Source organism: Sturnus vulgaris, chromosome 12 (genome assembly GCF_052056855.1).
Source record: "Sturnus vulgaris isolate bStuVul1 chromosome 12, bStuVul1.hap1, whole genome shotgun sequence".
NCBI classification, from domain to species: domain Eukaryota; kingdom Metazoa; phylum Chordata; class Aves; order Passeriformes; family Sturnidae; genus Sturnus; species Sturnus vulgaris.
This window is the reverse complement of record NC_142254.1, coordinates 12763105-12788560: the sequence shown is the minus strand read 5'-3', so window position 1 is coordinate 12788560 and position 25456 is coordinate 12763105. Positions and strand designations below refer to the sequence as shown.

The window sequence follows — 25456 nt, the reverse complement described above, 5'->3', positions numbered from 1 at the left end:
TTCTTCCCTCCTCCCTCTTCCTCTTTAATATTCTAGGGATTTCACAATGTGGTTATCAAGGACTAGCTGAGAATACATGACTAGGCAGTAAAAAAAGGAACAGGACTGAAACTAGAAACAAAACCCAAAAACCTGAACTAAACTGGAGAAGCCATAAATCTCAGCAATCTCACAGTACATTGCCGTAAGTTAAAAATAGAAAAGCAGAGAAGGAAGGAAGCAGAAACTTTTACATTGTTAAAGAGTAGCTGAAAAATTCATTCATCTTTTTTAGAACTACCCAGTGTCTCTAATGGACTTGAGGGCTGGCAGTTCTGTCCCCAGGTGTGTGTGTGGCTGAGGCAGGGAGCAGCACACGGGCTCACAGCTCCACCATCCACCGCAGCCCTGCCTGCCTGGTCCCAGCACAGGGGCTGGCAGCAGCCAGTCTGGCAGGGCTGTCGTGCTTCCAGCAGCCAGGAGCACAGGAACCACAGTCATATGAAATACATGAGGGGTATCCAACCCAGTGCTGGTCATACTCAAAGTAAATGTCTGTAGATTTGCTTTTCTAACTACATCTACTCCAAGTACAGAACTGCTTTTAAACATGTGACCAAGAGAATTTTCCAGTGAGTATATTAACTTGCTAGTCATTCATGGACGAAATTTGCAGGTCCAAAGCCAGAGAATTTCAGCTTTTCCCACCAGAAATCAGCAGCTAGAATTACGGTCCCAACATGTATCTTCTGATTATCCCCCAGTTATGTACAAAGTAATTTTTATTTATATGCTGATACTCACAATATGGGTTGTTAAATGCCGTGGAGTAACAACGATAGTAATGTACTTCTAAAATGTCAGTATTTGGTTAAGAGGCAGCAAAGAGAAGTTCCCAAGGGACAGTTTCTGTGTGTGCCCTATAATAATTACTCTGAGACTGAAGATGTGAAGGGCTGATACTCATCTACCACTCTTTGCAGCACATGCTGCACTTGACTGTCAGAAACACAGGAGGGACAACACCATCACTCTTGTGCACACAAATAGCACCACAGGGTGGAAATAGTGACAAAGATATGAATCATAGGACAGTACCTGCAATAGCTTGCAAGTGAGTGCAGGAAATGTATCCCACAATTCTTTGGTCCTGAGGTGTACTTCCCACTTGCACCTGGAAGGGAAGAAATAAAAAGGTGATTAATAGAAGAGCTAATACAACTATACTTCCAAGCCCATCTGTGCAGCCTTTTTACCATTCTTTCCAGTCAACTCCATGTTGATACCAGAAAAAAACCACCAGAGACACACACTAAGGCTTACTGGTCTTACTGGGGCTTGTGGCCAGCACACCAACCCTTTGCACATCACCATGTTCAGTGCTTTGATTTTGATCTGCAACACGTAAAAAAAAATTTACTTTCTCCTGTTGCTCACAGTCCCACTAGTTCCCTGTCCCAGCTCTCATTCCTATGTACAATTCAGGCCCAGCACTCGAGTGCCTTATAAAACCAGTATTACCAGCAGCCTAATTCTTGCTACCTGTGTGTGAGTAGAATGTAAAAGGAAAAAAATGCCAAGGGCATCTAGGGAAAAGGATGAAATACGAAATAAATATTGGTTTTGATCATGTTTTCTCCATTCCACAGTAAGTTTTGGATTTTGATGGATTGTTTACATTCATCTGCAAAGGTGTTGGGGCCCTTGGTGTTCTTCAGCAGTGTTTGCATCCTTCAGCCCACAGCAGCATTCCCATGCCTGCCAAGCAGACAAAAAACCTACATGGAATCCTGCTCTTACAGAGAAGGAAGAGTAAGGGCTTCCAGGGAAGCTGGAATGTACTATAATTCCTCATCTATATCTTAAGCTACAATCCTTTAAAAATGTACTTGCAGGTAGACACACAAGCAATTTAAAATCAAGTTCTGGTTTAGGTTTTCAACTCTGTTGAGAATTTTGGCAGTTGAGGACTTAGCTGCAAGTCAAAATTCCCAATGATAAGTGGGTAAGTTTTGGATTGTGGCAAGAAACTATTTAGAGTGCATGGTTTTCTTGTTGACAGTTTATGTGGCAACACTGCATGAATTAAAGAAAATGCCCACAAAGGAAAGCTGTACCCAGGGCTCAGAAAACACCACCACAGATGACTCTGCTTCACAAGGCTAGGCTCAAATTTTATCTGACACCTCTAAATAACAAGCAGTGCTCCATTTCATATGGACACAATTTTGTCAGCTTGGGTGGTTTTCTTGTTTTTCAGCTATTCAAGAACCATCTGATTCATTTTATAACTGAAAAGACAGCTTTGCAGTAAGTGAATTTGGAAGTCATTTGTACTTAACAATGCCTTGTTAACTTTGAGAGTTTGTGCCAGCCAGGGGAGTAGGTAATAAACAACTGGCATTATTCTGTCCTCAGTCTGTTCAGTCCTTTTTTTAGACAGTTTTACAAATGGATATTGATGGTGTTCTTATTGCTGTTCCCATTCAGCTAACCTGCTGCAGGGAGGCAGAGGGAGACAAGGCAAATACAGCCAACCCCTGGTGCATCCACCCTGGCAGGAGATTCCCCTGAGCTCACAGGGTTGCAGCAGCCCCAGAGGATGGGCAGCTCTGCTGGAGCAGGGACTGCTGCAGGAGCTGCCCTGCACAGACCTCTCCCTCCTCCCTGGGGCTGCCTGAGCATCTCAGTGCCACTGCTAATCACAAGGAGCTTTCTCTCCAACTCTTTTATGCAACATACACCATTCCAGTAGAAAAGTGAGAAACAGTTTATTTATTCCTTCTACTGTCTAGGGCAGGCATGTGAATGAACCATATTTTCCAAACTCAGTAATTCAAAACCAGGATTTCTCTTCAGTGCTATAGAAAAACCCCTAAACTAAAAAAAGTCTCCACTTGTTTGCAAATGTGCAGTGTTTCCTGCAGCAGAGGGCAAGTGTGGATGTCACACACCTTTCATCATCATCCACCATAACCTCTCTGGAAGGAAAATACTGCACATAAAGTGTTCTGCCTTGCAGCAGGAATGTGCTCCTTATAATCCCCGTATTGACAAAAACAGATGGAATCATTCCAGTGTTTCTATTCAAAAGGCAGAAAAGATTTAAGTGTAAAAGCTGAACATCCAAACATAAAATATAGCCCAATTGAGAAAAAGAGTCAGCTCAAACTGGCTTTAGAATTTCCCGTGCAGCCTTAATGGAGTGCCTGACAAAGCCTTTTACTGCTCAACCAACTTGTGCATAGGATCATACTAATTTCCATTAATCACAAATAAATGTGCATTGTTCAGTGTGCCTGTGAGCACAGATCTGTGCTGAAATGGACTTGGGATCTTTTGCTCTCAAAGAATTGTCAGAAATGGCCCAGGATGAAGGCTGGCTGTGCTGGATGGAGGGGGCTGAGCACAGCAGATTCCCACAGGGATGGTGCCCCAGGGCTCTGCTGGAACACACAGCCCCATGGGGAGAGGACAGGGGCTTTCATAAACACTCTGCTAATTAAAAAAATAAAGCTCAAAAGCAAGAGCTGAAGACATTAACATAATTAGAATTTCCTTGGAAAGTGCCAGCATGGAAGTGGATCCAAAGCAGCTCATCTCCCAGATTTCACGTTTCCTCCAGCTTTTTTGACTTTTAGGGGCTTGTAGTTTCTTTTGAGAGGCAGTACTCATGGCAATCACTAAACTGAGTATATTTGGTGTATAATCATAATGGAGGCAAATATTTGTGACAGCTACTAGAAGAGTAAATAAATACCTTTGCATCCTCCTAGACAGTTCCCAGCTACAGCAGAGGCACAATCTGAAGTAAAACAGTAAGAAAAATCTGTTTATTCAGTCTAATTTGGTATTTCACAGATGGACAAGGACTGTGGGCTGTGCAGACAGGAAACCTACTTGACCTCTGAAATACTGCAAGCCCTACAATTCGGCATAAAAACATCCTTTAGTGTGGCCAAGCACTGTAGCTATTTCAGGCTGCTGCATTTTCCAGGCTCTGTTGGATGGTGGTGGCTCGTCTGGGGCAGCCACGTGGCAGGAGGACAAGGCTGAGCCTTCAGCTCAGCCTCCAACGTGGACCTTGGCAGGCAGGCTCTGCTTCCAGCACACCAAGTCAGCAATTCACAAACATAATTTTAGCTGCTTAATACAGAGGAAACATCCACAGTCACATTTACAAAGAAAATAAATGTAAGCAAATAAGCCAGGGTGGCTCTGTCACCACAAGCCTGACTTAAGCTCACCTCAGCTGCTCTGCATTGGTAGCTGTGTGTCAATAACACATTTATTGAATCATGCTTCTGTAGGGACCTACTTCAGGCACTGCTTTCTAAAAATCGTCTTACAGTCGTGGTTGTGCCGTGAACTCTTTGTGTATGGAAATGTACAGGAAGATCATATCTAAATATAAGGTCCCAATGTTTTAAAACATTTATTTTAAAATTATTACAGGAGGAAAAAGGTATGTGATAACCTCTTAAACAATAGTGTTGCCTAGAGGTAAAATTAAAATTGACAGAACTTATTTGTGTTTTAATAAAATGTACAGTTATATAATTTTCAAATAAAAAATTAGCATTTTCACAATTATACTGAAATATGCAATATATATATTCCAATTCTCACTAGATTTGCAATAAGTAAATTAGTCAAACATTGAGAAACTAAGAGTGGATATAGATCCCTATTACACCCACTGACCATTACGTCTTGTTTGCACTTGGGAGGGGAGCATAAAAAGCTCATTACAGATGGGAAAGGGAATTTTTTCCCTTAAGGGAGAAATCCTGCTAAGAGTGTGTTTGGAATCCAAGATGCCAGTTTCTGCTGCTGCATATTTATATTTGTCCCCTACCTGTAAATGAAATAAATAAGTGCAAAAATGACCACTCTGAATTTTTGTTTTCCAAGTACTGGCTGTGTCAAGCACACAAAAGTACTTGACATCAAGTACTTTTTATTAAAAGATTTCATCTCAATGCCACAGCACATTAGTACAATCTGTTGGAGAGACCATGCTGGGACTGTGCTGTGCAAGACTGGGGATATTCCTAGAATTGTTTTGCAAAAGCTTTCCTGCATGACTGAGGAGTGGTTTACCCTCCACTGAGACTGGTATCAGGTAATAAATGGCTCATGAAAGAAATCATGCCAACAAGGTTATGGCAGAAAGATTCTTGTTGATAGGAAAAAAAAAACAACTAATGAGTAGCAGGAACAGAAATTTTAGAACTACAGCAAGGGAAAATAACTTTAAATTTAATCACACTGCTTGCTGCCATGGGAATTTCCTGGGCTAACTGGAAAATCTTGCACATCTCATGTTTCCCATATGCTAGCACAGTAAGTATACAAAGCTGCAAAACTTGACAAATAGCTTTTCTCTTAAGAGTTTATATTTACACACATCTGTTCCGGCAGTGCAAAACAATTCTATCACATCTGGATGTCAAGAAAAACATCAACATCAACAGGTACTTAAACAAAACCCATGAGAATGCTGCTTCAGTACTGGGGTATTTCTTTACCACCTTGAAAAACAGCTTCAGACAGCTCATTGTTGTGTTAGTAAATCGTCAGGTGCTTTGAAGAAAATGTTCTTTAATGATTAAAAATTTCAATTATGCATGAGAAATGTCACTTGATTAAAGAACCAATCTAGAGTATCAAATACTGACTAATAGTATGTACACAAAACAAAAACATTTGTTATGAGGCAAACTTAATCTTTAGCGACATTTTCTAGAAGCTTTACTTTGCCAGGAGAGAGCCATCCAAAAATATCCAAAATAAAATAGTTTCTTAAATTTGTACCCTCTAAAACAAAGGATTTATTTACACACAAGTCCAAGCATGTGCCATTGCAGGATTTGATTCAGGGGAAGCAAATCCTGCTATGCAAACCAGACGAGAGCTAAAATTTTGGCATACTCATGGGAAAAGTTCTTCACAAAGTCTGTCACCCCAGAATCATCATGTGCCAATAAAGCCAGAGCTGGGAAAGGTAAAAATAACCTGTCTGTAACACTGAGACTCCTCCAGGTAAATTAGGATCTCCACAGCCTAGCTCCAGCCTCAGCCAGTGCAGCTTAATCACATCCTGGGCTGTAAATGAGCAAAATCATCCATTTCATCCACTTAGGTGACCATGGAGGTGTCAGTTTTGCCACTGAATTAAATGTGGACCACAGTAGTGCTCCCTGCATTGCTATTCTGAAGAGGATAAGTCACCAAGGCACAGAGCTCTGCAGGAAATGAATTCAGTCATGACAGGAACCACAGTAATGATGGTCATATTATGAAGAAAAACTAACCAGGCTGAAATCACCTCGGCATGCTCTGGGGGAAAAAATATCCTCTCTCCCTAAAAACAGAAGTATGAACATGGCATTTGTAAAGAATATCATCTGCACAGGGGCCTTGAGTAACTTTTTTATTGGAAATAAAACACCTCAGACAGAGAGTAAGTGCAGGGCACAGGAACAGAATTACAGTCGATGTGACAGCGACTTACTCCCACAGAAATATTCCTTTACCATATGCAGCCAATATTGTTTCAAGGGAAACTCCCTTAAAAAGAGCCTGAGATTCAGCTGAATTTCAGTGGCTAAAGCAGGTGCACATGCACAGGGAGTGATATTTCCACACACACTGCAGGGCTGCTGCTCTGAGATGTGCTGGTGACAGGCTCTGCACCTCCCCACTCCACTGCAGTGGGGATGGCATTATGTAACCCAATGCAATTATGATGAGTTAACAGTGAGGAAGGGAAAAGAAAGAAATGGAAAATACAAATTGTTTTCTTTCCAGTACAACATTTCTGTAATCTTCCAAATTGTATCCACCGCTCCTGGACTTTTTTTCCCATTTCAGCAAATTTCCAATACAAGCAGGAGAGTCTGCATTAAAAACCTAACTGGAACAGCCAAACTGTGCCCCAGTCCTCATTCCTGTTACTGTTAAGAGAAGATGCCAAGGAAAACTTGCAGCTGCTCCCATTCCCACCTCAAACATTCCTGTCCCACAGAGATGACTTAGATTAGTCATAACTCCCAAGAAAGATGTATTTTTGGTTAGCTTAGACATGGTGCAAAAAGATCTATCTTATTTTCCGTCCTTTAACAGCTCTGCCTTTTGCCTTCAGAAATATGTAGTAGCTTCTAAAGAAGACACATTAGTTAAATCCCTAATTTATTATAATAAACATGTTATTTAAATATATTAAAGAAGTTTAAAATGTTATAGAAGTCAGCTCAAAATTGTATGGTGCTCTGCAATTCTTTCTAGCTACATTTGCACTTGATTATTTCAGAATACTATTTTTTCCCACCTGCTATGTGCAACAATTACTGTTCCATGAACTCAGAGAATTTGTTATTTGGCAAATCTTCATTAAGCTTATATATGAGGGAAAGTGGCTGTGAATTGGTGCCACAAATGAAGGGCTCTTGCTCTTCTATAGAGGATAAAGCCCACAACTCACATTTTCTCAAATCTGTATTTTATTCTGCACAACAGTTTTTATTTATCCCCATTAACGAAGGGGAAAAGGACCGTGATTAATAACATTAATTATATCAAAGTGAAGGAACATGGTACAGTGCCACGGTAAAGTCTTTTTTTTTTGTTCTTTTTTAAAATAAGTCTCCGTGTATTGGACTTCATCCAATCCTTGCATTAACATTTTACAGCTGAAACTCAGCATGTGGAAAATGTTTAGGTTACCTTCCTGCCTTAAATGGCACAGCTTTAGAGTCATCTAAACAAATTCATGAGCAGCACTAGACATTTCTTTTATACATCTTGGGATAACTGTAGGTACTGGACAGCTGATCAAGGACAAGGGTATCTCACCACTGAAAACTCTAGGTGTTCTTTAACTGGGGTCAGAAATTTGCCATTCCCATTTTCTGTGCACTCCTGAGGTCCAAAACCTTCCCTTCAAGCCAGTGAGGAGCTGCAGCAGCTGCCCAGGCAAGCACAGCACACACTGGCTGGCTTGGGACAGCAAAGCAGCTAAAACTGCCCTGGTGAAATGCATCTGCATCAGAAATATCAAAAAGGAGAATCACAGAGGTTAATTCAGGGAACCCTCATTTTCTCACACAAAGCAGGCTCCTCGAGAGGGGAAAACAGTAAAAATTGTGCTTCAAAACAGTTTTGCAATCAGAGCTGCTGCTCCTTCTACCATCTGTTACCACCATATCAGCTCTTTGGAAAACAAGTTGAGCTTTGCACACAAAGCAAAGGTTGCTAGGTTTCCTTTAAGCAATGAATAATAACATGTTCTCTGCACAATTACTGTACTCCCTGAGAACAGCCTTCATTTTCAGAGAATTTGAAAAGTAAATCTGTTAATAACCTTAGGAATTAATATTAATTAAACACAACTTCTTCCAGAAATATAGCAAAATCCACAAGACATTCTTTTTCCTTTTGATTTTGAAGAATACTATTAACTGTTCGAACTTCCCACATCAGACCATAGTTTTGCATTATGTTCATTATGTCTTTTAACTCAGAATTCTTAGTTTTGCTGAAATTGACTCTGTTGGCAGAGGCCACAACCCAGAATAATTTCCTACTAGGAGCAGTAGGAAGAACAGCCTTCTGCACACCACACTTCTGTATCTCCCAGTCCCATTGGGAGGAAGGAGCCTCCAAAACCTCTCTCTCAATCAACCATTTTGAAAATGATGCCTCTTTCACTCACCTCCCTGCTCTGAGTGTGCATCTACATCTCTTGGATAGCCTGGATTTACATTACTGTTACAACTATCACAATTTAAGGAGAAGAGAGGCAAAATTTGTCAGCAAAAGTGAGGTTTTATTAGATTGCTACACCTGGAAAAATATGCACAAACCCAGCAGGTCGAGTTAAGGACGCTTTCCAGTTTTGTTGCACTGCTGTCCAAAACTCACACAGCATCCCTGGCACAGCATAACTAAGGCTCCACACTAGATCCTCTGTCTAAAGAGGGACATTGACATTTTGAATCCTTCTAGTAAATTACAGGCTGGTGATGCATTACACAATCTCTGCTCAGCACTCCTTGACACCTTTTAAACTTGATTTGACAATGCTGATTTGTAAAATCAACATCCAGTTTCTGAGAAGGATGTGTATTTTATAACTCCCTTTAAATCCATCAGAACTACGGTGCATTAACATTATGTGTGTGCCAAAGCTGCAGCTGCACAGGAGCTGAGAGCACTGCAAGCTGCACCACGCTGCACACAGAGCAGCCCAAGCCAGCTTTGCAGTGCCAGCCACCAGCACAGGGGCTGTGCCAGGCACACTTCCCAGCTCTGCAGCCCAGCAGCAGCTGAGACAGTGGGGGCTATAAAGCCTACAAAGGCTCAAGGGCCCTTGTCTTTGGCATTTTAAATTAATGTGAAATGCCACGCCAGAACACAGTCACAGCACAGTCTCCCAAGGGCCCAGAGTGCCCAAGTATGAAAATGGATTGGCTGATTTATGGATTTGCCAACTTCTCCTCTGAGTCTTTCGTGGCAACTAGGAACTATGGTTTAACACTTCAGACATGAAATTGTCACTTGGATGTGACATTTCCCCCCTTCATCTATGCTATTTTTTTCTGTGGCTGTGTTTTTTGTACATCCCAATGAGACCCTCAGATTGGAGACAAAAGCACTGGTAGAGTTTGAAGAGTTCCAAGTGCCAAATGCAAATTAGTCCTCCAGCTTTGCAGAAAATGGACTTCACACAATGGCTCCTCACAACTACATCATCCTCATGTCTTCATCCTGACCTGGAAAGCATCAGCCCCTACAGATGGAAAAAGCAATCTGATCTCTGTCAGGAAAGTGCCAGCAGTAGCACCTTTTGTGGCAGACATCCTCAGGAGGAGAACAGGGGCAGACTTCCTTTGCACAAGTCTCCAGATAGCTGCCTGGTAGCATGAAACTGTGCTAAAAGCCTCTGTAATTTACTTCCAACTTGGCTCCTCGGTTGTGACACCCTAGGTGTTAAACCACAATCAAATCACTTTACCTTCCTGTACTTTAGTTTCTCCTTCTATTAAGCAGATATTGACCTTTCTTCATTATGCACTCTGAGACGTAGGAATGAAAAGCAGTAGGTAAGAGCTGATTGTTATTAGAGCTACTAATAATAATCCTTGAGCTCTGTAAGTCTCTCAGGTAAAATAATTTTGTATGACTAAGCAAATCTCTCAAATCCTTCCAAATCTCTACCTGAACTTTACAATCTAGATAGTGAAAATAGGGCAGGGAAGAAGAGGGCAATGGAAAATAATTTCTCATTCACTGGAAGCAGAACCCATTCTAAAATGAAAAAACGTGCAAAACACTTGAATCAAGGCAGTAGGGATCTGTTTTGTGTCAGAGTGCCCCAAAGCAGTTTTGTCATTTTCAGATTATTTCAACTTTCTTTAAATATTTAGTTCTGAGACCCTTAATTTATGTCCTTAACTGTTCTATTTGTAGTAAGGAGACAATCGTACTTATTAAACATCAATCAGATTCTTTCTCTGAACGTTCTTCTGAATTTTGATGTTGGGTGTTTCTTAAGGTTCAGAATAATTGGAATAAAGGCTTCATCCTCCCCATGAGTGGAAACATTAACTGGCTTTATCCATATTCTCAAAACATATGAGCCTTCTCCCCTCAATGGCTTTGCACAACTTTTGGTTTTTAACCAATGTAGAGAGCAACTGCTCCTTTACTCAGAGATGGAAGCTGTGCAAGGGGAAGTCTTTGCATGTATCCTTCCAAAACAAAGCTCAACTGATGCCTTTTCTACTTCATAACTGGGAACACTGCATTCCACAGGAGCCAGGAACTTAAAAACCCAGGGTCTGCATAGGACAGAGGCTCAACTCCATGCCCCTATGGAGTGGGAAGCAATTAGGACACTCTTGTTCTGCAAGGCTCTCTTACTTTCTCTAAAACCTGAGAAACTCTAATGTAGGACTGGCTGGTGCTATAGACATTCAAAACTCTGTAAGGCCAGTAAAAGTCCCACCTGGAAGCAGGGAGATCAGCTGTCCATTGGGATGGCAGAGTGCTGGCCAGAACAACACCTGCCACCCTCTGCCAGCTGCCCCAGTGGAGCAGCTCGAGCTTCTGAACTTACTGCTCTGATTCTCACTGACTTCAGGAACAAGCCAGGCTTTTACTTCCTGCATGTAGTTTTTGTTTCTGGAGCCCACACCCACCCAGTTGCTGACTAGTCACCACATCAAGAAAAAACAACCTCTAAATCTACTCTATTTCAAAGACAAAATTAAATAATTATTCCTACTCTATGTTGTTGTTGTCATTAAAGAAATGACCTATGTACAATCTGTCATTCAATGTGCAATTAAGAGAGAAAGTAAATTTATGTTAAGATAGACTTAACTCAGAATGAAAATTATTTTAGGTATGAAGAAAAGTATATCAGAATGACACAAACAGGAGGAAAAAAAGGCTTATGGCTGGGTAGAATTCTGTTATATTCAAAAAAATGGAGTCATCTTTAGAACTTCATAATAATTGGCCTCTATTCCCTGCTCAACTGTAACATTATTTAACAACGTGGATCCATAATTAAGTTCATCATCCCAGTGGAATCTTGAAAAGAGGCTTAATTTTCTGCAAGAGAAATGGAGACATTGCAGCCTGCCTAGCAGGGTGCAAATCAATGACTCAGCAATGGGCAGTTAAAAACAGATTGGGTTTAATCTCTTAATCCATGATATATGCATATGTTCAAGGGTAGTCTTTGTGACCCCAGAAATATTTATACTGCACAAGATCTATGTTCATTCTTCGCTTGCAGCAATTTGTGATGAAAAAATAAATTGTTGCTGTTTATAAACACATAAGAGTGCAACATAGAGAGCTTAGACACAGTTTTTGGAAACTTGTATTCAGATAGGCTTTTGTCTATGTCAATGTACATGAAATACTGAACTATTATCAGGACCAAAAATCTAATATTTGACACAAGTCACAGTACCAAAAGCTTTTGCTTTGGTTAAAAACCACAGAGTACAAAGCCTCCCACTGATCCTTATTCACAGTCCACATTCTCAACAGCTGTTAATGGCTTTTGTTGAGGACTTGTGACTAGAAAGTACATATAATTTGACCATCTGATGTACTTTGCCAGTATTAGAAAAGAAGTTCAGGATTTAGCTAGTGAAACCCATTCCAAACTGTGACTAAATCACAAAATCTGAAATTCAGTATTCTGAACATTTTCAGATCTTTCTAGGTTTGGGTCTACAGAATTGAATCTCTGCCAAAAAGTTTTGGTTCTTGATTAATCACAGATTAGAAAAGCCCACTTTCCAGTTTAGAAAGAGCACAGCCAGATACTCCTAAGAATTAAGCATGAGCAGCCAGTAGGTCTTGGAAAAGCAAATCATTGCATGCAGACTTTCATTTCAGCTTTTTGTGATTTACAGATACATAACCCCAGGCTTCCTGTTCTCTCTACCATTAGTTAATTTAAGTAAACTGTGTTAATAACACAAAAAAGCTCTGTGCTCCCCAGTGTCCCAGGCACGTTTGTCTTGTTTATTCTTCTTCATATCTCTCCTTACTAATTCTTTTGCAAGCAAGAGTGGAGTAGCCATACATTTCACTGCAATTCTTTCAGTTTTATTATACTGACATTTAGACCTTTGATTGTCTTTTGATTGCCAGACAAACACACAACGAGTATAAGCTGGTTTCCAACAGAAATGCCCATTGTACTGTACTCATATTATGAGGCTCAGAATTTATGCATTTTATTACAGAGATTTTTGGAAAGAAAGAAACTAAAATATCATGAAAACCACTTCAAATTTTGAGTCTTGAAATTATACTTGAGTTCTACCTCCAAAAGTCCCTCGTTATTTCAGACACATCCATCATTTTAACACAGTATTCAGGCTACAAATCCCATAAAGATTATATCTATAACCCATTAGGTTGTATCAGGAAATCTATATCTGAATATTACCTCTGTTGAGGTCTAAAGAAATGAAAAAATAATGCAACTTTATAACTTGCCACATATACAGAGTCAATATTTACAGCTTCAAAAAGGCTCTTACCTTGAGAAACAAGGCTCCCTTGGAGGCCAAGGAGTCCATTCCTCTTCCATTGGGGTAACAGTGATAGGCAGCATCCATAACAGGATAGCGGCTGGCAAAAAGTAGACCACTGTTCACAAACTTAAAGCTACAGCAGCCGTGGCAGCTGTAGACCCCAACATCATAGACAATGTATTCAAAATAGTGATGGAGCTGCTCTTTCAACTTCTCTGCAGCTCTTTTGTCAAACACTTCCTGCAAGCACAGAAAGTCCAGGTTGGCAGGGAAGAAAGCAGAGATCTCATGATCAAAGGTCTCATCCGTGTGTTTCTTTTTCCGCACTGAAGTCTTCTTCATGATTGAAGCTTTGTAGAGGAGCTTGTTGTTGACAGTGCTTTGGTCCACTGTACCATCTCCCACACGGACTTTGACTAGGGACTCTCGTGAGGCAGAGCAGCTGTCTAAACTCCCAGAATCTCCTTCCTTCTGTTTGTGGTTCGGTGTTTTTGAGATCTCTGCATCACCTTCCAGTGAGGGCTCTGCTGGGCCACTGGCACGAGCCTGGCCGTTGACGGTGTCTGTTTCTGTGTCTGACATGTGGCCATTCTCCTCTCCATTGATACGGACAATGCAACTGTTTTCTTCTCCCTCGTGTGGCTCTCCACTCCCACCTTTATCTTCTCTGCTCTCCTCGCCGTTGTTTGAGCCACAGTTGTCTCCTTTGTACTCCATGGATGTTGTCCTTTTGATGCCAGCATTAACAGTGCGGTTATCTCCAGCCTGGGGGGACACCAGGCTGCTGAAGCTCGCTGCACTGATGGATGTGTTGGTAGGAGAATCTATGTATATTTTAATCTGTGGCCTGCTCGCCCCGTTTCGGATCCTCCTGCCAATCTCTTTAGCCCTGGCCTGCGTATTGAAAACGTTATTAAATCTTGCCAGAGAATCTGGCAGCAGGCAAACGTTGGCACTGCCAAAGCAGAAGCTTTTCCCAGCGCCTGCAGCCTTCCATTCCGTGAGCAGTGTGGCTCCATTGGCATGGTTCTTGTCTTTCAGCCTGGAGTAGATGTAGGGCCTTCGGGCTGACTGCAGCGGGGACCAGAGCAAGAAGCCAATCAGGGCAAAAGGAAGAGAGGCCACCAAGAGAGCCAGGTAGATGGGAGTGGTGATAATGATGCAGAGTGCATGAAAATAGCATGGGTCGTCTGCTCTTTGACGTTTTTCATAGGTGGTTGGAACAAAAGAGCCCACGAGCCTGTCTGCTAGCCAGTAACATGGGAAAATCAGGCCCCAGGAAAAAGAATGCAGAACTGACAGAAAGCTGTTGGGAAATGGAGAAGTGTATAAAACCATTGCAACTTAATTATGCCAACGCTTCAGGGCCTACTACATGATGTCACTGTGTCAACCATCCATAAGAACACGGGGAGAGGGCTGGGGGTTAAAAAGGTCCAGTCAGGAGTTTGGTTTTTTTTCCAGTGAGAGTCAATAACAAAACTTTAAGAGCACCATTTCACTGTGTTGGAGTAAAAATGAAACAAGGCCACTGTTTTCGTCTGGCTTTTTGGCATCTGTATTTGTCAAAGGATGTCATCGTTCACTGGGGGCTGCCATAATGAAACTCTCCAGGGGCAAAACAGGAATCTGCAGAAACAAAAGACAAAACATATTGGAAGTTTAAGTAACACTTATTGGAAGTTTAAAGCAGGTTGAGTTTTTCTAAAAGCTTATTACATATAGCGTTTTTAGATGGAAACTGGAAAGGTTGGATCAAGGAAGAATTTGGGGGTTTTTTCGTTTTGTTTCAATTATTAGCTCAGCATAACTTTACCAATCTTATGCAACATGTTTGAGTTCAAAGAAATAAGGGACAAGTCAAGTGCCAAATAACAAATGCTTGACATTTACTCATTGCCAAAGGCATTTTGGGATGTTGATAATAGGGGAGAGCCTGGCAGATTTGTTTTCCTGAATGATTATTAGGATTTTTCAGTAAAAATGCTCAAAAGTGACTCTGGCATCTACATATCAGATAGAAAAAAATTACCTAAAACCTATCCAATTATGTAATTACCATTAGAAAAGAAAAAACTCCAAAGAAGTTATTCTGTTCTACTGGGTGCTTAAAATGCTTTATAAAAGCCCTATTTACATAATTACTCAGCAGACCAGAAAGATTCTTGCTTACAGCAGTGCCAAGGGTAAACAGAACATTGTGTTTGGGATCTGTGAAGTGAGCACAGACTGCAAACCTTATATTCCAACTTTCGGCCTGACAACCTTCCCAGTGAAAGGTGTAGTACTGTTGCAGAATATAAGGTATGAGACAATATAATGACTTCTACTATTTTAAAATAATACACCAGAAGAAAATGCAGAAGCACAATGGATCCATAAAAAGTTGCCTAATTAGGTCTTCAATAGGTGTTTATGATGACAGGATGTTACAGCTCCCTGGGGAACTTGAAACCAAGGGACAGTTTTGTAGATAGAGCAGTCAACGCCTGCTTGGTGATGTGCTGAAGTTTAAAGAAAAACCCAAACAGTTCAATACAACTCTTGCCAGTTCTGTTATGGACTGCAGTATCAATTATCTACAAGATAAATCTACAAGATAAAGCTGTCCAGCAAACCATGAAACACCCAACTAAAACAGCTTCACAAAAGCAATTATCCAGATTATGGGGACATGCTATGTAAAAGGAATTCATGCTTACTGTAGATCCAACATACTATTGAGTATTTGTAAAAATGGAAGAAAAAATAAAGCAATCACAAATCTTTTCATGGGATAAGATTGCACAGCACACGTCATGAAGCAAATTGGTTTGGACTGAGGTTTGTTTTAACAGCTTTTAGCAAGAATGTGGTTCTTTGTAAACACTGAAGGCTGGATGATGGTTCAAGGCCACATTGGTGACTCCTACACTTCCTCTGTCTTAAAAAGGGAGAGGATCTTTCAAAATCAGGAGTTTTTGACCAGGTGCCAGCTGCATTCCTCACTGCCAGCCTGCTGAAGTGAGAAGGCAATAAGGATTTGAGTACACACTTGTATTCCATGCATTTTATTCCATAAATTCTAACAGAATTCCCACAACTCTTGGCACAGAAGTTCAAAAACTCTGGTACCACAGCAGGGTTTAACACATAATAGCTGGACAAAAGGGAAGAGGGAATCATTATCTGGATGTCCTTTAAAATTTTGTATATTGCAGACAGAAGACATAGACACGTCAAGCTCCTAATTAAAAACCCTCTTCTTGCAAGAAAATTATTGTCTTGACTTACTAAATTTACAGATGAAAGCAATCACAAAACTTGCCAAAGCTCTGTTTCAGACTCACTGGCACACACACAAACAGAAACTTAACTTTCCTACTCCTTGCTAGAAAACCCTATGCACGCTAGTGCCTCAAAGCCACCCAAAAGAAAAGAGAATTAAGAGGGCCACGAGAGACAGATTTGATGTCGACAAGATCTTAAAGGGTGAGGGAAGGCACCATGTGAGTCAACAGGAACTTGGAAAACATGACGTCAGTAACATCTCTCCTAATGCAACGGTTTAGATGGAGCCTAAAGCTAAAGTGCCTAATTCCTTGTGATGAAGGGTATTACTTGGTAATCCAATGCTTTATTCATAGGGGTTTGAGAGATTAAGGGAGAATTTAAGATATTGCAATGAAACAGATATTTTTGTATGCTACAAAGACGTAAACTGCAGCCTTGTTTGGTGGTTTATATTACTTTGTGAGTGTTTGAAGGCTAAAAATAGACTTTATTTAATTTTTTTTTATGGCAGCAGTGTAGAACATCTCAACTTTAGTATAACAAGACATCAGGCAGAAAGGTTTCAAAGGTTTTTATGATTATAATTATGCCCAGAAGTATGATAGAGACATCATAGATCAAAAGAGATGTTTCTAGCTCCAGCATTGCTTGCAAACTAAATAAAGGACAATACAAGTCAACAAGTGATAAGAGAAACAGAAGAAAAACAACAAATCTTGCAATAATAAGGTTATGAGAACAGTCTAGAAATGGTCAGAAAAGTTTAGCTTCCTTCTGCTTAGAAACTAAAATACACTTTCAAATTCAGACAACTAAAATTTCTTCAAAAGTGCCAGTAATATCAACTGTATTTTTAAACTATAAGTGAATCACGGGCAGAACAGTTATTTGTTTAGAAACAGAATAAAACTGCTGAAGTGACTGATTTGGAAAGTTACCCCATAGGTAACTTCACATCATAGCTTACATATATTCATTAAAACTAGTATTTCTTGAATCCTGACAGTTGGTCTCCAGTGAAACTTGTAGCAATATTGATCTAAAAATGAATTCTGGGAAAGCAATTTATTTAGGCTGTGGTTTTTTTGTTGCCTTGATTTCCTTATTGTCACTGTAATTTAAATCAGAGAAAACAATCTCACAAAAATGGTCCCACTATACCACGTGAAACAGCAAAAATCAGTGTTTGTAACTGAGCACAGGTGAAAGGAAGAGCTGAGGTAACTGAGGGAATTCTCACTCAGGCTCTCACATCATTCAGGCTTATTACACAAACCACAACTTAATTTTTGCTTTCGTCCTTGTTCTCATCTGGTTTTCCTCCCAGACACACTTCATAAAATCTTCCTTCCTTTATTCAGTGTCTTTCCCCTGATTATTCTTATCCATGCTTTTAATTAGAGTCTAGTTCAACAGCTAACTAACCTTCTAGAAAAAATCCTACTCCAAAAGGCCAAAACCACATGAACTGCTTTCCATGCCTGATTACACGACTGTAATTACAGAGATGCAGCCATCTCAAGGGGTCAGTGGCTCTAATGAAGATGTTTCCTTGTTCCCCTGTGATCACTTCACAGCCTGATGTTTTAACTGGAATCCTGTCATCCTGGCTGGGACTCATCCCATGAAGGAGTTCATAATGCAGGCTAAAGGAATTTAAGTTACTGGCTCACCTTAACTTCCACTTAAATCAATAACAATTTACAGCTTAGGAAAATATTTGTAAAAATGTAGTAAAAACATGGATCCCCTTTGGTATGAGAAGCTGAATTTGAATCACAGGTATGAATCACTGGTACTGATGAATAAAGCAGAACCCATTCAAACTAAGGATTTGGCAGGAGGAGAAGGGAAGGAGAACAATGTTTTTGCAGACTTGTCATTGTAATGTTCATTTACCAGTTTCTGCCTGAAGTCTCTCCCTCCTGTCTAAAGAAGGCAATCAAACACTCAGGCTCTGCCCATAGGTGGCCATCAGGCAAGAAGTGAGTATAAACAAGATGCCCAACTTATTTGAACTAACCTGTAAAAAATAAAATACCAAGAAGTGTGAATTTACAAGTCTCACTGAATGCCAGTGTTTTGTCAGCAGTTAAGCACATGTCTGCAGAAAAAAAAACCCCAATCACCCCCACAAGTTCAGGGAGCTGCTCGAGCCTCTGGCATATTTAGGGAGTAGATTTGTGGTGATGCAATCTCTGTTTGAAACAAGGAGGGATCAAGCACTTGGGCTAAATTTTCTTAAGGAGGCTTTGGAATCTCAGTGATGCTTCTCTGTGGATGTCTCTAAAGCTGGACATGGAAGGAGATTTGGGGTTGTTATTAAGCACAGTTTAAGGGAGCTGAGCCAGGGTTAGGAGCCCCTTGGTCACTCAGGGCTGAGCCCATCCTGCTGCAGCTGGATCAGAGGGGACCAGGGCTCCTGTGGCCACCAAAGGACAATGTGAGGGGTGTCATCCCCTTCATGTGACCAAAGATTGGCTGCAGCTGCAGAGAAACTGGGCTGGCCTGGTGCACTGTGTACCTCCTCACCCCAAATGGGAGCTTTTCTCTCAAAGTGCTGGAAATTTGTGATCATGCTGTAAAACTTGCTCTGGGCCATGGCAACAGAGTCTCATTTCCAAAAGCATGTCAGCTGAATTTGGTAGTCCATATTCCTAGGCCAAAAACCATACCCACACACCTTCTGCTACCTAAATAAATCAGGTTATGTTTTAAACTTAATTTAAAAAATATAAATTCATTTATGTTAATTTGTGGAAGCACAGGTTAAAAAAAGATCTGAATAATTATAACCCATTGAAAAGTGTTAAAAACATGTCAGGTTTGTCCCTTTTTTTTTCAAAATGGATGAAAAATTGAAGCTGGATGCATTATTGCAGAAAACAATCAGCTTTCATATTCCTGCAACACACTGAGTCTACCCTGACACAACAGATTATACAGGCTCAAAACTTACATCCCGAGTGATAAATGCAGCAGGGACACATCACATCTCTCAAGCCTAGGAGAGGTTTGTTCTTTACTTCACACATACAGACTGCACTCCCAGCAATGAATGCTGTGTTTACACACCAGCTATAATAATTGCTCCCTGGTGGCCTGTCCCAAGCCCAGAAAACTTCACCAATCCAGCTCCAAATGCTCAAATACAGCTCCAAAGCTTTGTGCATTCTGTTACTGAGTGCACCAGTACCAGCCTGTGAACATCAGCTAAATAATCAAATACAAGCCATGTGGGGACTTTTTACGAGGGCATTTAGTTCTACTTCACTGGAGGGCATGAAGACTCATCTAAAAATCTGGACTCCATAAACTTTCTTCAATTATTTTTATTTCTGTGGAAATAGAAGCAAAGTGACAGTTTCTGTTGTATTTTAGAGGGGCCAATGCCATGAATGCTTCTAAAAATATCATGGTTATGCAAACTAAGTAACAACAACCAATGTCAGTTCTGATCTGCTAGGACATTTCTTTAAAACATAAATTTGAGTGCATTGTTAAAGTAAGTACTTCAGAATTCATACCAAAAAAATCCTAATCAGCAGAACTGTCTCTTCTTGTACAGGAGACAATCACTTATTTCCAAGTTATCAATTCCTATTTTATGGCCTTGGGAACTGGTAAGAAGTAGAATCAATAGCATATGGATGGATGAAAATAAATGCAAATACAGAGAGCTCTAAGTTTTCTGAGAAGTTTTGCTATCAGGCAAGATTTAGACCAAAAAAAGTTCATCTGACCACTCGGTGATCTCACTCAGCACCTGGAAAGCTAAACACTCTCTGTTTTGAGACCTTATTTGGTGAACTCCAGTAGTGAGACAACTGCAGCCTACAAAAGCATGAATCTGTGACACCAAGCTCTGTTTATACAATAGAAGCAGAATGGGCTCTATTTACAAAATCACCTTTTAGTGTGCTTTAGCCTCGTATTTTACAGGAGCTGGAGTAATTCAATAATGGCTAAATAAATCTGATCCTTGTAGATGGTTTGTTTAACAAAACTCAGTGAGATGGAACAATATTGGCTTTAGGTGCACAAGACAGAAGTGGAGATAAAATTATCCCTACTCATCTTTCACCATCTAAATCCTACAGAGGTCTGACTACAGCCAAGCCTTGCCCATAAATTATCAGGGGGCACAGACTCCCTGTAAAATGAAAAGCTGTACTTTCTCAAGCAGCACTTTGAGCCCCCAGGCTTCTGGTTACTCCAAGACAGCTCAATAGAAGTATAAAGTAATCATTTTTCCCCAGAGTGGATATTTTTATACTGTTGAAATTGTTCTTAAAGGTGCCAAAGAAAAGTTACCTTAACCTACAGTAAATCCAAGACAAATTCCTGCCAATAAATATCTGTTCCTCTATAAAAAATGCTTACCTACAATTCTCAAAATACTTTATAAAGGAAATTAAAATACAGTGTGACTGAATTAAAACATAGCTACCCTTATAAAGAAAATTAAAGTACATTTACTCATATTCTACTTATGGAAAATTGGAAAATCAGAGCTTTTGTAACTTGGGTAAGTTTTCATGGAAACCCCAATACTAGACTCCTTAACTCACAGTTTCCAGCTCTACTGACAAAGGTATATTTCCCCAGGTCCCAGAGATCTAATTGCATGGTGGTAATCATAAAAAACCAGCATAGCTCAAAGTTCAACACATAAATACCAAGCCCTTCCCCCAAAACTTGCTGTATATCAAGCCACTCTGACAAAAATGCAAGAATTCAAACCCAAGATTTTTATGATCAAACTGCTCCAAGATAGGCTGAGTACATTTGTTGCATCTTTTCATACAGCCAAACATACATCTATTAAAAATCTCTTTACAAAAAAAACCCCAAAAACCCCACCAATCAAAAAACCAACCCAGACCACTCAACTTACAGCTTTTCAAATGTGATAGCAAATTCAAGCAAAAATATTTGCTTATTTGTAAATTCATGCCACTGTAATACACTGGTAGACTAAAGTGTGCCAATCCTCTCATATTTTCTTCTTACAGAGTAAGACGTAAAGGAAGACAGTAAGCAATATGTGATTTTTTTAAATTATCCCATCCAATCACTTAGCACTCTAAAAGAACACTTGTTGTCATCTTTACATAAAGCATAGCTAAATTTAGCTCAGATATTACAAAAGTACGAATCTCTCAAATACTCAACAGCTTGCATAGAAAGTGAAGAAGTTATCTCCAGGGTGAGGAAATCGATAAAACCTACCTCCACAAAGCCCCGTGTGCACATCCAGGGTGCTGGATCAATGCTGCAGCCAGCACTGGGGATCTTTCTGTCTCTCCCTCTCTCTTTCACTCTACCCTTTATTCAAAATCCACCACTATGTTTACACGAGAAGATAAGGGACTAACATACCAATTTCCATGCCAAGTGTATAATTTACCAATAAAACTGTCTTTTTTAAAGCCTCTGACATTTGCGGTTCCTTTTCAACCACGGGCATATACAAATCTTGGGTGCTTCCCTTCAGGGTGGAATGCCACAACCCTGCAATGTTTTTTTGAAATGTGTTTGCCACCAAAATGGCATTCTTGAAAAAAAATCTTTTTGACTCTCACAAGAACACACAACAGAAGGACTGTTATATGTTCCCCTCTTATCCTAAAACTCCCTTCACTTTTTATTAACCATTCATTACACAGAAAATGCTGATCCTTCCTCTTTGCCCTCCAAGACGTGCTGACAAACTGAGAATAAGCTTGGTCTGTTCTGGATGCCTCACTGTTACAGCACAGGAAGCAGTGTTCAGCCACAAAGCATCCTCTGAAGCCTTCTGACACTGCCTGATAAGAACCAGGTTTCTGGCATTCTAAATTGCCCAAGACTCTCCCATATTTTCTGCTGGCAGAACAGATCCTGGCTCATGCCTCGACACTTGCTACATTTCAGGTTCAGGTTTTAGAGATTTCTACTCTTCAGACATCACTGCTTTTGTGCCTGAGCTGGGAAAGGACTTGGTAGAAAAAAGTGAACACCAAATTTGAGGTGGGGTAGGGAGAGGGGAATCTTATTTCTGAGCCAGAAGCTTTTGGATCTCTGTGGAAAAACAAGAATAAAGGGTAATCTCGTTTTTTGTAGTATACAAAATGTATGTTTAATCCATAACACACCTGAAATATCAAAATTGTATTGCTGTTGTTCAAAGTGGTCCATATATAGAAAAGAAGCAAGAGAAACTATGCTAAATATCCAATATTTTACCACTTTTAAATCAAGAGAATAGCATAACCCAGAAATAGAATCTGACAAAAATCTAAAATAATAAAAGCAAGGAATGAGTGCAAATGAGCAGCTACTTTAGTGGGGTATGCATATACGGATACAAAGTTCACCTCACTATTCTGTGGACTTTTATTTCCTTAAAAATACAGAAAATGTTTGTAGTTTTTTTCTGTTATTAAATGCATTTGTAAAGATCAGGGCAATCTACAGGTATTTCATTTTACATCTCACTTTTTATTTACTCTTGGAACTATAATGAAAAAGAGGGACAGAGTTTTACATCTGAAAAGACTCTCTGCAGTGTTCTTATGTGAGCACCAACAAATGAAGTGCATTAGATGTTCTTAGCCATGAGCAGAAAAAAATTTGTTTAAATATTTAGTATGCTTTTAAAAATATCTACTGAGTCAAACTATTACTAGTTTTTTATTGTGATGAAAAGTAAAATGTTTAATTGAAACATCTGTTCCTTAATAAATAACCAGAAGCTGCGTGCACAAATTCGTGGTATTTCCAGATTAGATTTTCATGCATGGCATTCCATGCATGATATTTTCATACACTAGAATATCAAACAAGCTAAATAACATTTCAGTCCAAATAACAAAACTGTAGAGAATCAGAAGTGATGACTCCAAAATAGACCTGGGCCTACATCCAGTGTAAACAACTTGATCTCAATATTATTTTTAGGATACAAAGCAAACATCCTAGATCTTATTGCTCCTTTTACTCACTCAGGTAAGCTTTGCTGTTACAATAATTCAGCAAAAAAATACTATGGATATATACTGCTATTCCAGGGGGGTAAAATTTTTTAAGTGCATTAAAATTTGGTCTAAATATGGTCAGAAAAACAAAAAATTGCCTTTTTTTTTTTTAAACCTCTGATGCATATTCACAGCACAAGCAACAAACTATTTCTAAAAAGGTTGGTTTTAGTAAATTCTGCACAACTAGTTCTACCACAGCAAGTTAAATAGGGGTTTGGTTTTACAAGACCTGCATTGATGCATTTGTCAAGTTTGTTTTATTCTTTGGACTAACTGTGCAGTCCATTATTTACAAAGAGCATCCACAGGTATGTAAAACATCTGTGTAAATTATTAGGTTCATGCAACTGCTAAACAGTACAGCACCCACACAGAAGGATTGTCAATAGCAATGCCTAAACTGTAGAGACTTTTACTACATTTTCCAAACCAGCATAGCCTTGTCCTGCTATTAAATAAACTCATTTTGCCCTATGATTCACTTCAGAATTCAATTTTTAAGAGTCATTTTGCAGAGCAGAAATACATTTCTAAAAATTCAATTGTCTTTAATAGAAAAGCAGGCTTTCACATATTGAATGCTGTGTTCTTGGAAGTGAAGCTCTTCAGCACTGAAATGAAAATCATATTTCAGTCTAAGTTTGCATTATCTCCTGCATGTCACAGAACGGTTGCCAAAGAAATGCCAAGGAAAACGGTGTAAATTGTGAAAAGCAACATTTCTGATAGTGGTAATCTCTGTGGCTTTGGGTTATCTGGTCCCCACTACACAGCTGAAGTTGTCACATCTTAAGAGCCAAGAGTCCATGTCTTGAAGGTACAGCTTCACTGATAAAGCACTGATAAATGTTTGGAGTTTTGGGTTTTTGTAACTATCCTTATTAGCTATTAGTTGCATTTCTATTTCTGCTGGCTGCCCCTAACCTGTGCTACACTTTTCAGGACATACATTTACTTGACTATTGCAGGCAGAGATATCCTTTGTTTATTATCCATGGCTTTTACTCCTATATTGCCTTTAGTAAGACTGCTCACAGAAATAAATTTGCATTAGTGAAGCAAATGCATACTGGGAAAGTGTTAGAGAACTGTTAGGCAGAATAATATTATTTGTATAATTCTGATTATTATGCACCCCAAATTTTGTAAGATTCGAAGTGATGTAGAAGGAACATACTGTTAATATCTTACATAATTCATCCTGATCACTTAAATAGTTTCTTAAAACAGCATCCCCTGGATGCCAGCTTTTGAAGTGTTTAACGAGGTATACATAAAGAGGGTAATAATTATAATGGGGGTGTAATGAGCTTCACTATCAACGGGAGTCAAAGTACAGTAGATTTTTATCTCAGATAATTATTGTTATGTGCAGTAAATGCACCAGCAAAACTGAAGAAATAAAGCCTTTGGATTACCTCTAGTGAAGGGAATTCACAAAAGAGAACATTAGTTTTTATTCTGACTTTGTTCTATGAATCTGACAGGTGTTAAGCTGCTAAATCAAGAGACCTGAGGCCCTGTGTAAGTGACATAAAATTATATTGTACAGCAAACACGGCAGAACTTCCAATTCCACTGTGCCTTGGCTACAGGTGATGAGAAATCACTTATGTCTGTGCAATTAAACAGCAAACCTTTCACACCAGAAGGACAACAACCTGCAATGTGATCAGGAGCCATAAGTGCCTTAGCAGCAGAGACTGTCCCAGACACACCTGGGCAGAGCACAAGGCACACTGCACACTCTGAAATACTCTGAAATGAATCACCTTCTCCTAGGGAACAGAAGGATTTAATTTACAAGCCACATTCATTCACCCTCGAGCCCTACGGCCAAAACAACCACCAAGTCCCTAAATATTGCTGCTGCATTTTGTAGTAAGTGTTTATCAGGCTGCTCAGGACCTGGGCTGAGATCACTGAAGTGGCACAGAGCACTGAGCACAGGTACTACAGCTGGTTACACTCTTCACTCTGCTGGAAAGGATTATTGATCTGTTGTGATGGACTGTACTTCTGGCCAAAAGCTGTAAGATCCAGCCATTTCAACCTTCCAAAGACAAAAAAACCCTTCTACTAAATTTTAAAAAGTTTGTGTTCTGTTTGTTT

At 39.8% G+C, this 25456-nt stretch overlaps 1 protein-coding gene across 1 annotated transcript in view; it reads right to left on the bottom strand.

Annotated features, from left to right (window-relative positions):
- The window catches only part of SMPD3 (sphingomyelin phosphodiesterase 3), a 99432-nt gene that overhangs the window by 19921 nt on the left and 54055 nt on the right, over window positions 1–25456 (bottom strand). Inside the window, exons 2-3 of the mRNA XM_014880825.2 lie at window positions 13056–14678; window positions 1078–1153 (exon numbers count right to left, since the gene is read on the bottom strand). Of these exons, the coding sequence (XP_014736311.1) occupies window positions 1078–1153; window positions 13056–14387 (1408 nt within the window). The 5' untranslated portion in view covers window positions 14388–14678. The remainder of the gene's footprint in view (window positions 1–1077; window positions 1154–13055; window positions 14679–25456) is intronic.